At 38.4% G+C, this 11,298-nt stretch overlaps 1 protein-coding gene across 1 annotated transcript in view; it reads right to left on the bottom strand.

Annotated features, from left to right (window-relative positions):
* Positions 1–5,102: 5,102 nt before the first annotated feature.
* Positions 5,103–11,298, bottom strand: part of LOC103799373 (ubiquitin carboxyl-terminal hydrolase CYLD-like) — an 18,097-nt gene continuing 11,901 nt past the window's right edge. Inside the window, 6 exon segments of the mRNA XM_009071687.1 lie at positions 5,103–5,287; positions 6,758–6,974; positions 7,598–7,716; positions 8,748–8,856; positions 9,259–9,391; positions 10,371–10,437. Coding sequence (XP_009069935.1) covers positions 5,103–5,287; positions 6,758–6,974; positions 7,598–7,716; positions 8,748–8,856; positions 9,259–9,391; positions 10,371–10,437 — 830 coding nt within the window.

Here is an 11,298-nt window from a genome sequence, read left to right as displayed (position 1 = left end):
CAGCAGGACAAGAGGGCACAGACTCAAGCTCTGCCAGGGGAGGGTTAGGTTGGATATTAGGAAGAGATTTTTTCCAGAGAGAGTGCTCAGGCATTGGAATGTGCTGCCCAGGGAGGTGGTGGATTCCCCATCCCTGGAGGTTTTCAAGCTGAGACTGGAAGTGGCACTTAGTGCCATGGTCTAGTAACCACGGTAGAGTTGGACTAGATCCTTGAGATCTCTTCCAACCAGGTTGATTCTTTGATTCTATGATAACTTTTTCAACTATTTTTTTACAAATGTCTAAGTGCTTTCATTCAGATTTTAAAAAATACTTAAATTGACCATATTCCTTTTACAGACCCAGGCAGGACTTCTTTCACTATTATTATTACTGTTATTATTAATTCCAATACTCAGGAAAAAATTAAGAAAATGAATCCCAGGAATAGTGGGGTAGCAGTGTTTTTCTAGGTAACTAGTTTACAGAGTGTCAACTGGGAGCTATGGATTCAGCACTGAAGCTACAACATTAGCCCAGGAGGAGCTGCTCACTAGGGTTGCTAAGCTGGTGTACTAAGCATTTAAAAATGTCATGTTTTCCCACAGGCAAACTAGAGGTAGCTATAGCCACTTATCAGTGGTTTTCTCTTACAGCATCAGGTACTAACTGGTAAGACAAATAGGAATTGTTGTACTGCATCAGATCAGGTCTGAGAATACTAAGTTTCCTAGAAATGCTGGAGAAAGACTAACAGAAATGTATAGCCATAAACCCTTCTATAAGTTCACCAAACAAACTAGTTCATCCCTGTATTCATTTTAATGAAGCTCCCAAAACTCCAAGCCCCAAAGAAATGAATAGAGCCATAAGAATAATATTTTTAATTAATATTAATACAGAAATAGCACATGGTACATTCCTTTCCAGCAGCAGCTCATTCAGGTCTACCATTGGGGAAAAAAAAAAAAAAAAAGAAAAAGAAAACAAGTTAAGGCTAGTTGAGGGCAACCTGATCCAATGGTTTGTTTTCCTAACACATCCTTGGAGACAGCCTTTGTAAGTGTAAGAGACTATTTGTGCACAAAACAGGGGATGTTTATTAGCAAAACATCAAGAACAGAGAAAAACATGCTTTGTTACAGTGGTAAAAATACACAAAGCTTCCAAGCTGCTTTTTACCCCAGTTCAGCTGGGAAAGCACATGGTTCCTGTGTGCCTTGGCCTTGCATGGAACAGGCAAACGTTAGGGCACATGGTAACCACGTTCAGCGAGTCACTGGAGTATAAAGTGCACAAGAAAAATAAATGCATTGAAATGAACCATTTATGGTTAAGAGTAACTCTTGTAACACATAAGTACTTGCTTAAAATGGGAATCTCACAGGCTGTTTAGTACAACACTACTACATTTTTTCAAGAGCACAGAATCAGGAGCACAGATATTAGAAGTTTGCTGAACATAGATGGTTTTGTGGTTTTATTTCCTCCAGTTATCTCTCCCACCTTAGAACAAGCATTCTGTGGGTTTGGTTAGTTGGTTTCTTTGTTGTTTGTTTTAGTAGTGCATAAGGCATCACCTTTAACTAACACCTTTTCTCTTTACCCCTCTATGTTCAAAATAAGCATTTTAGTGGCACAGTGATTTGTTCCATCTTACACTCATAGTTGTTTAAAAAATGTTTAGCAGAGCAGGTGAGTTGCATAGGGGTGCAGGTTTTCTCCCCAGTTATGAAAGTTTATGTACTATGAAACTTCACATTTTTACAGGCTGTCAGAAATGATAACTGTGTTTTCCTACTCACAGGTTAAGGCCATTGTTAGCAGTACTTATGAGCCAAACCATGAAGCAGTGAGCTAAGTGCTATTAATTTTTGGGGACATTCACCATATTAAAACAAAGAAAGAACTGACTGGGAGGTTTCCAAATGCATTAAACAATATAAATATTGGGTGCTTAGTCACTGGAATCTTTGGGCATTACATTTAGCAGCAGTGGATGATTAAAATGCAGGCTGTTGCTTCAAAATAGCTTATTCAATTCCCCTACAATATATATTGAAGGCTAAAAAAAAAAAATCCAACTTTCTTACCTTTGTATATAAGTTATTTTACAAGTTTCCTTTCACAGTGAAATCATTTTGCTGTATAGTCCTTTCTGAGAAAGGAAATATAAATTGGGCTTAGTTTCTGTAACATTTCATTTACATTGCCAATTACCTCCAATGCAGTGCAGTACAGCACACAGCAACACTTTTTAGATTAAAAGAAGGACTCAATTGTCAAGACAAGACTTTTTTTTTTATGCCCTAGAAGACATCTCTGCCCTCTTAACTGGTAAGCAATAAACTAACCTGGTAAGCAATAACCATGTAATCATATACTGTTTGCAAAACTATTTACTGTTTTGCTGTAAAGCACTTGCCAAACACAGTATTTGTCACCAGGAAGTGTGCACAGTAATGAACATTCCCTCTGTGTCCCACAGGAAGAGTTCACACTCCTTTTCCCCTCCCAGTGAAAGGCCAGAAGACTGGAGGCAAGCAGCCAAGCAGTTCATTTACATCCATGGGTATTAATTCACTTCTGCTAATAGAGTAAGTATCCTGAAAAACTGGGATTCTTGGATATTTGCAGGTGTAAAAAAAGAATATATATTTTGCTACAAGATTATTCATCTAAAAAACTTGAATATGGCTGCTAATTCCAAGTCTCTCCTCTGGTCATAGCAGGTCCAAGGCTGTTCTCCAAGTTCAGGCAGGAAGAGGTAACTATAGCTTTAAGTAATGGGGCTGAGGGTGTGAGAAGACATATGAAATTAGTGCATTGGGAAAAGTCAAAAATAAATCTCTGGCTAGAGGAGAAAGAATCCAGACATTCAAACTGGTCTCATTGGTACACAGGTTTGTGCTTGTGCCTTTGTTTGTACCTTACTCAAAGGGGACACCACTTGCTCCTCCATTTGTGTTGAGAGACACAGTGGGGTTGGGGGAGTTGAAGGATGAAACAGGGGCTCAAACTTTATAGAGAGCAAGTTGAGTCTGTTGCATTATTACTGCCTGGTCTGGCAATCCCCCTCAGACTTCAGGGTGCAAACAGCTCTCTAAAAACATCCCCCGAGGTACCTGGAGGCTGTGGCCAGGCCTCTCCTTCAATACACAGGCCAGGGTAGTACCACACCTTCTGCTCAGACCATCTCAGTGGTCTCTAGTCCGTGGTAATGAACACAAGCTGTCTAGCTGAGGTCTGCTCTCTTTACCTACAATGCTTCTACAACATCTTTGTCAACACACTCGAGCTGCTGGCCCAGAACAGGATGGGATGTATCTGAGGAAGTGCCCATAGATGATAACCAATCCATTGCCAGATGGTTATAGAATACATCAACTAAAGCTTCACTGATTTTTTTCAGGAGAGAAAGAGGTCAAAAGCACAGAGTAGTAGTGAACAAAAGAGAGCTTTGCCAAAGAGCACAGACTAGGTAAATAAGGCAAGGGAACGTGAAAGCCAGGAGACTCTTAGAGGCAAAAGCAACAGTGACACTTCTAATAACTTTCTTGCTCTTGAGAGTGAAAAACTAGAGCACACTTCATGCAACAGCTAATGGAACAGATCAACCCCCTCTGCAGCCCTTGCTTTAGACAGATTAGTCCTTCAAGCAGTTTTCAAATCTTTCTTTTGTACTGTTCTGTGGTAGAGTGTGTCCCAAAGAAAGAGTCTAGGTTTTCCAAGAAGAACAAAGTAACCACATTTTCTACAACATGGGATCAGTCTCCATGTCCTTTAAAACAGTGGCTCTTTCTAAGTGGCTTTTCCTCTATTTTGTGATCTCTCCTTCTATAGACTTGATCCCTAAAAGGAAGTTTCCATTAAAAAAAAAAATCTTAAGAGTTGAAAATGTACAGCTCATATATGCAATTTGTACAACCAGATTTTACTGTATATATAGAGTTGCATGGTTGCTAGTCAGTGTAGACAGAAGTAGCTAAAAGGCAACTAAACCCAACAGTATTTCATTGCAAACAGGAACCAGCAGGCTTCAAAGTACAGTATTTTACATCAACACAGGTTTTGCAGCTTTTCAAGTTAGTTAGTTTTCATCAGATTCTTGGTATACAGTAAAACTCTGCTCTACCTTTACAGTTTCATCTTGCCAGGCAGAGATTTCTAATATTCTCTTTTTAATATTAGCAGAATCAGATGTATAACATATTCCCAGGCAGTAGCTTAATGTACTGTAGAAAAGTCAGTTCTGTTTACCAAGGACTAGAATCCACTTCAGTGACATTCCCTGAGGCAATCCACTATTTTATTGTTTTGTCCTGGAATCATTTGTGTAGAGTTGCTGATCTGTTCCAGACTGCTTTGTTTCTTTAAAAATAGACACTTAGAAAAAGACCTCTGTTAACTTTCATTGCTAATTTTATATTTCAGCAATTATATTCCCCTTAATATCCTCTTCTCCTCCTTTTCTCCCCTCCAAAAATTGCAAGTTAACACCACAGCAAGTCTGTGTGCTTGATTTTCACAAGACAGGAATTCAGATCTTTAAATGAGTCTTGGAACTGAAAAGAATGTAGTAGATAACAGAACACAATTAATATGCAATGAACAGTCTAAAATTTATCTTACTAAACCAGAAGTCATTCTCTCTTTGAGAGAGAATCTCTGGTTCTAAAAAGATCAAGTGTGGGCAGACAGGGTGGGGTAAAGCATAGAGAAACACATGAGAATCACCATCCCTGTCCACAGAAACTCACTGAGCAAGAACACTGTGTATCCTTACATTGCCAATGGACTGAGGAGGTTTCTCCTCTGATACAATTTCACCTTTAACATTTCAAAAAAAGCCTGTGTATAATCAATGCACTTAAAGCTTTAAGTTTTAGTAACTTAACTTTGTTTATAAAACAAACACACACAAGCACACTTCCTAGAGTGCAAAATGCTTAAATACTTCAGTCACAGAACTCCACACGTCGTTTTTTGGAACAGTAATCCTTTTGCTGTCACAGTTAACTTCCTCCATTGCCAGCAACGGTTGCATTGAAACTAACCAAAATGCAGCAAATGCACAGTCAGTAACTCCACGTTGTTACTTCAGTTTTGCAGAGAACATTGTTCACTTGTACAGACTCATGGTGGGACTCTGATACATGCACATGTAAGCATCACAAAGCAGTCTCCGTGCACAACCTTGGATTTTTCTGGAATCCAGAGAGTGTAATTCTTCTAGAGACATCTTCAGGTATTCACCAACTTCTGGGCACGGGGTAACTTGTGGAATGTTAAAGCCATTCTGACCTCCTTTTAAACCATAGGGAAGGAAGGAGAAACAGATTAGGATAGGATAGTATCTATGCATATTTGCTCTTTATAATGTCCTTCATTATGACAGCATCACCAGTTCTTGAAAATGCCTTTTAAAAAAACACCTAAATATACCAGTCTGGACTACTGCAAGGTAAACTTCTATGAAAAGTGTATTGTTTAAGCAATCACAGTTAGTGTCAGAATATTTTTAGTTTAACCACACTCACACAAAACCAGGGGGAACTTTGGATTTTCATTAACACTAAAAATTCTGTATGGTTTTGGGAGAGTGACCTGAATGCATAACCCACCTCAAATGCTACTGAACTCGTTAATAACATGACAACTGTTAACAGTTGATGGATTTACAAACAGTGTCTGCACCTGACTTGCAAGACTAAGGGAGAGTTTGCTCTTGGCCATTTTCCATGTAAAAGTGAGCAAATCCAAACAACACAGGTATGGACATCCATGATGCTGTTCCCAGCAGACATTTTTAGCTTAAGAAGAAAAGCTGAAGAAAAATATTTATGATACAAAAAAAAAACCCTCAAAGCCTAAGATCAGCTGGAGATATATCCAGCATCTCATGTGATCTGAATTCCTGACATAGTGGTTCTTTAGAGACTTCAGTCATACACATTTTGAGCACTCCAAAACAAAGCTTGATTGTCTTCTGGTTGTTATAAGAAAGCAAATTTAATCCTGCAGCAGTTTCATTTTCAACAGGCAAAATTCTTCACTCCCTGCCAGATCACACTGTAACAGAGGAGTTCAAGAATTCTTTGTGCAAAAATTACTATGAGTCTGACACTTAATCTATTACTGTGTTTCTCATGCACCAGAATTGAACAGAGCCCTCACTTAAACACTATTTAATGCAGCAGTATCTGAGAGAACACTTGTTTTACTGACATTTGTATTATTACAGGGTAACAGTTTTCCACTGATAACTCTAAAGAGATTCAAAGGAATGGCACAGATGTTGTAATGTGTGACTACTTCTTTTATTCTAAAGACATCTACAGGAAGTCGTTTAAGAAAAAGCAATAAAAATATTTGCATAGTATCTGATAATCATGTACATCCACTTCAATATAGACTGAAAACACATTCCTGCAGTTGATTATTTAAAATTAATTCTCTCTGCCAAATTTGCAAAGCACAGAAAAATGTATAAGGAATCCCTCTAGAAAACTTCTGCACTTATTGCTGTACAATCCACTTACTAAGGTATCCAATTAATCATGAAACTGAAATTAAATCAAAATGAAATTATGGTGAAATTCTGTTTATGCAGATCAGTAGCAGCCAAGAAATCAATGTGCTGAGGTAAGGTTGGGTCAAGGTTAGTACCACAGTGTATCAATTTAAATGATAATTCTCTCCTCAAAACTTCAAGAAACAGTCACTGAAATCTACAATGTACATTAAAAAAATTAAGAGAAGAAAGCAAAGCTCTACCATCGCGGTCTGCCATGCTGTCGAAGAAGAGCCATGCAGAGTCATCCCTGCCATATTTCACAAAAGCTACGTAGTGGCTGGTTTCTATGCACAGAACTGCAAACAGCTCCATCTTCTGGGAGGGGATGCAGCCGTGGCGCCAGTCCCAGTCCGGCAGGTCCTTAGGCAGTGACAACGGGTTGAATTTATGACTCTGTCTCTTGGGATGAAGATGAACCTACAATTGAAGGGATATTTCAGAGAAGAAGAAACACCCTCTAAGATGATTTGTTTCAGTGGCAAAGCTAAAAAGAAGAGAAGGCTGATGGCATTAGAGATGGAACAGCAATAACAGTAGTTGACTAAACGTTTCTTCTGTTTTTCCACGCCACTGTAGTTCAACATTGCCCAGAAAAATTCCAATCTGAGGTTAGAAGGGAGGTCATGTTTAATGCAACCATTTTCTGCTATGCTCAGACTTGAACACAAGCCATGACTGACATCTTCATGCAATTACCCAACAGCTCTCAAAACTAAGCAGTTCTATGTCATGAATTTATCAACTCTAACAAGGTAGCATGTGCATAAAATTAGGACTTGAAGCAGAATATCTCTCCACTGCATCCAGCCCTGGTTCTGGCAGTTGCCAAGTTGATAAAAACATTGCAGGAGTTCCTGATTTCATAGAACCACAGACTTTAAGGGTAGGAATGAACCTTACAGATCATCTAGTCCCAACCCACCTCCCCACTACACCAGGTTGCTCAAGGCCTCACCCAGCCTGGTTCACTATGCTCTTATATTCTTTCAATTATTACAGCATAAACCATTTGGGTTAAACCCATATAGAATAACACTTACTTGTGTATTGCATGTTTTGCAGAACTGCTTGATTTTCCCAGCAGAAATCTCAATGTCTTCATAACATTCTCTGCACTCATACATGGCGAGTCCTCCGCAGATCCGGCACTGCCTGGGAGCTGTGTTTGGAAAAGAGAGATTGTTGGGTTTTTATTAAGGAATATAAAAAGGAAGGAGAATTATTACTTTAAAATGGAGAAAAACATTACATTAAAAAAAGGTAAACTCAGATTGTCAACCAAAGTGGGAATGTTCTTCCGGAATATGAGAAAAATGTAAGACTGGTAAGTTGCAAACCAGAAGATGTTAAAAATTAAGTTCTATCAAATACAGGAACAAGTAAAAATAGGCTTTTAAATCAAGTTACTTCTCTCTAATCATGTTGGTTCAGCTAGCTTAGCCCCTGTGGCTTTCAATCCCAGAAAAAAAGCATAAGCCATGTGAGCAGTTAAGAAAAAAAAGTAGTTAAAGAAAAGGCCATGACAATTTCAGAGATGATTATTCTTATACATTTTAGCAGTTTTATTAGTTCTTATCTCAAACTTAAATCAGGGTGTCCCTCCTTAGGTAACACAGTGAAGAATTCAGTGGATGACCAATGATGTCAGAAATTTAGGCCACAAAAAGAAGCAACAGATTTATGGTTGAAAAATGCACTAGCACAACATGCTGCAGGTTTATGACTAATCTCAGGTTCTCTTCTGGTTTGATGAACTAATGACAGATTAGAGGCAACTGTACAAACTGATGAAGATTACTGAAACACAGTCAATGATGTAAACACCCGTTAACCAATCTTGGTGCTCCATGGAGCTTTTAAGATTTCCTACCTGCCATGTTAATGAACAGATTTGCTGCTAACAATTCAATTTGAAAAGTACTGCCTTGAAATAAGAAGTTCAGTTGCACAGATACTCAAACATAAGCAAGTTATATTCTATGCATTTTTTTGAATTAGAGGTTTTAACTGACACGAGAGAAAAAAGTAAACTTGTATTTGTCCTCAGCCTGAGCATCTCACACTATCTTGGTAAGTATTATATAGAAAAAAACCCAAACTCAAACACCAGAACTACCAGGAGGACTTAACTTTCACTGTGCTAGTCACTCTCAACAACTCTCGTTATGCAATGCAATGTTATATACTTACTGTCTTCAAGTAAGTCTGTTATGTTTAATTCCAAGGATGGAAAAATTTTATTGAACATTTTGAAGTCTTTTCCAAACCGAGGCATCTGGATAATCAGGCAAGAGGGTGCCTAGGGCAAATGCCAGAATAAAATGTGAGGAGCTTGAGATAAATAACTATGTTAATTTAGAGACACTTCTAATGCCATAAATGTAGTTATGTTATTTAAACCTGCAGAACCTTGACAAAGATATCTCAGAGTATTACTCCTTAAAGCAACTTAGTGGCATTAACTAAGAAGTTTTCTTTTAGTAATTACCTAAATTACTTTGGTCTGTTCAGCCAAAGGACATGTCATTATGACAGCTCTAAAAAGCTTTTGTTCTGTAGGCATCCTAGACCACTGACATAGTATTCTCATTTCCAACATATCCACATTTTGTTTTTACACTAAATCCTACTTTTGTGCCATTGCTGGATGGGCAAATATCTAGATATCATCACTTCTAACAAGGCAACAGTTGTCACCAACCTCTGCAAACTTCAAGTTGCTGTTGATGAACGACCATTCTAGTAACTGCTGAATTGTTGGGACTCCAACTTTCTCATTTTTGTCCATAAAAATTTGATAGAAGTAACAGTCTTGTACTTTCTGACCTGCTGATCTAAAAACAGATTTAAAGGAAAAAATAAATTCTGAAACTCTACTGTAACAATGACTAGGAAAATAAGTCTATAAAACATCCTCTATGCACTTAAACTGTGCTTTAAATGAAGACCAAAGCACAACTTCCCCAACAACAAAGTGCCTTAGATGACAGGCAAGCAAGTATTAAGTGTGGACACACAGATGCTGTAGTTACAGAGCAGAGAGGGAGCACTGATAGACCTCACACACCAGGGAACTACAGCAGCTTGTCAACAAATGCAATTCCAGCAGTGAGGAAAGGACTGAAAAACTATGATTTCCCACACAGCTTTGCAGCAGTGCTGCTGCCACAGACTGCAGCAAGGAACCTGCTAATATCAGGAGCCAGCTAACAGCATGGGCAACAGGCCCCACCTCTGTCAAACTCAGTCAGGAGAGCTGAATCCTTCTAGTGCTACAGTTGAGAATGAATATGTACATAAATGCCAGCATCTGTTATTTTGATAAAATCAGAGAAGCCAAATTTGATCAAGGCAAACCACTGAAATATTTTCATTAGCCTTTCAGAAGAAATGCAAATGAGCTCCCACAGCTTACACACTGACTCAGCATCTCTGCAGCTTGTCCCAGAAACAAGGAGCTGTAAGCTGTAGGCTACATTAAGAAGTGCTGTAGGTCCTCTTAGAGCAGCCCTTCTCCTGCACAACAGGGGACAGTAAGGATCTCAAGAAGACAGCACAAGGACAGAGGATCTTTGTCCAGTTCTCATGAAACTAATGTTCAACAAGACCAGTATGGCAAAACCCACCTACCAAAAACCTACCAAAATCGTGTCAAATTTGTCAATATAACTTTGTTCTATTGAATCTTTCTTACTAGCAATTTTAACACAAGTCAAAGGAGCTCCAGGAGTTGTCTCAGTCTGAAAGTCAGCAGGTACTCTCTCCTCATCAGCCTCTACAAATGGTTGAGTTAGACAAAGAAAAAAGAGTCACCTTATTTTCAACAGTGGCTCAACTCTTAGAATATGGTGAAATAAAATATTCAAAAATTCTTCTGGATCTGGAGGAAGAAGAGAAAAAGAAAGTTTTGTTAGCATGCAAAAACAGAGACATTATTCAAGACTCACCTAAAGTTTTCAAAATTTTTCACAGGCAAATAGTAACAGTTCGTTTTACACCTTAATTAACACAATAAGATTATGACACACCATGAACATTTAATGACAAACCTCTATTTAATTCTTTTAGTGTCAAATGGCCTTAATAAAAGGTACAGGCTCAATAGGGTGACAAAGCTTTCCAGCAAAGATCAAAAAGATGCTCTGTATTTCAGAGGAATCATTTGGCACCACACAACTTTTCCAGGAGAAATACAAGCTTTCAAAAGAAAACAGTGAATCTGCAGAGAGGCAGTGAGGAATAGTGACTACCACTTACATAAAAACCACACAATAGTAGAGAGTTCAACTAAACTAGAGATGAGTTCCCTAATCAAAAATGCAGCCAACAGTAGCTCCCAGAGGGCTGTTCTCCCCAGCACAGTGTGCTGGTGCATTCCTCTTCCTGCCACTAACTGCAATAAAATCTGCTTTCCAGCATTCAGTATTTACAAAGCAAAGTAGCCTTCTCCCAAATCAAAACAAAACAGCTACATAATACAATGTTAATTTATCATTACAGGCAGCAGCAGATTAAAAAGTCAGGAACTGATTTTTCTGATGTGATTTACACTTCTTTTTTTATTTCTTAAAATACTACATAACCATTGTAACAATGAAATGTTGTAGTGAAAAGGTTATTCCTCAGGGACCAAAGTGGCATTTTGAAAGAGGACAAAAACCTCAGCCTTTTAACAGTCTTCATTTCTGAGGAAGAGCCTTAGATTTCCCCTAACTGCTGGAAGGAAATTACAGGAGCACAA

Source organism: Acanthisitta chloris, unplaced genomic scaffold (assembly GCF_000695815.1).
Source record: "Acanthisitta chloris isolate BGI_N310 unplaced genomic scaffold, ASM69581v1 scaffold3603, whole genome shotgun sequence".
NCBI lineage: Eukaryota > Metazoa > Chordata > Aves > Passeriformes > Acanthisittidae > Acanthisitta > Acanthisitta chloris.
This window is presented reverse-complemented; position numbering and strand designations above follow the sequence as displayed.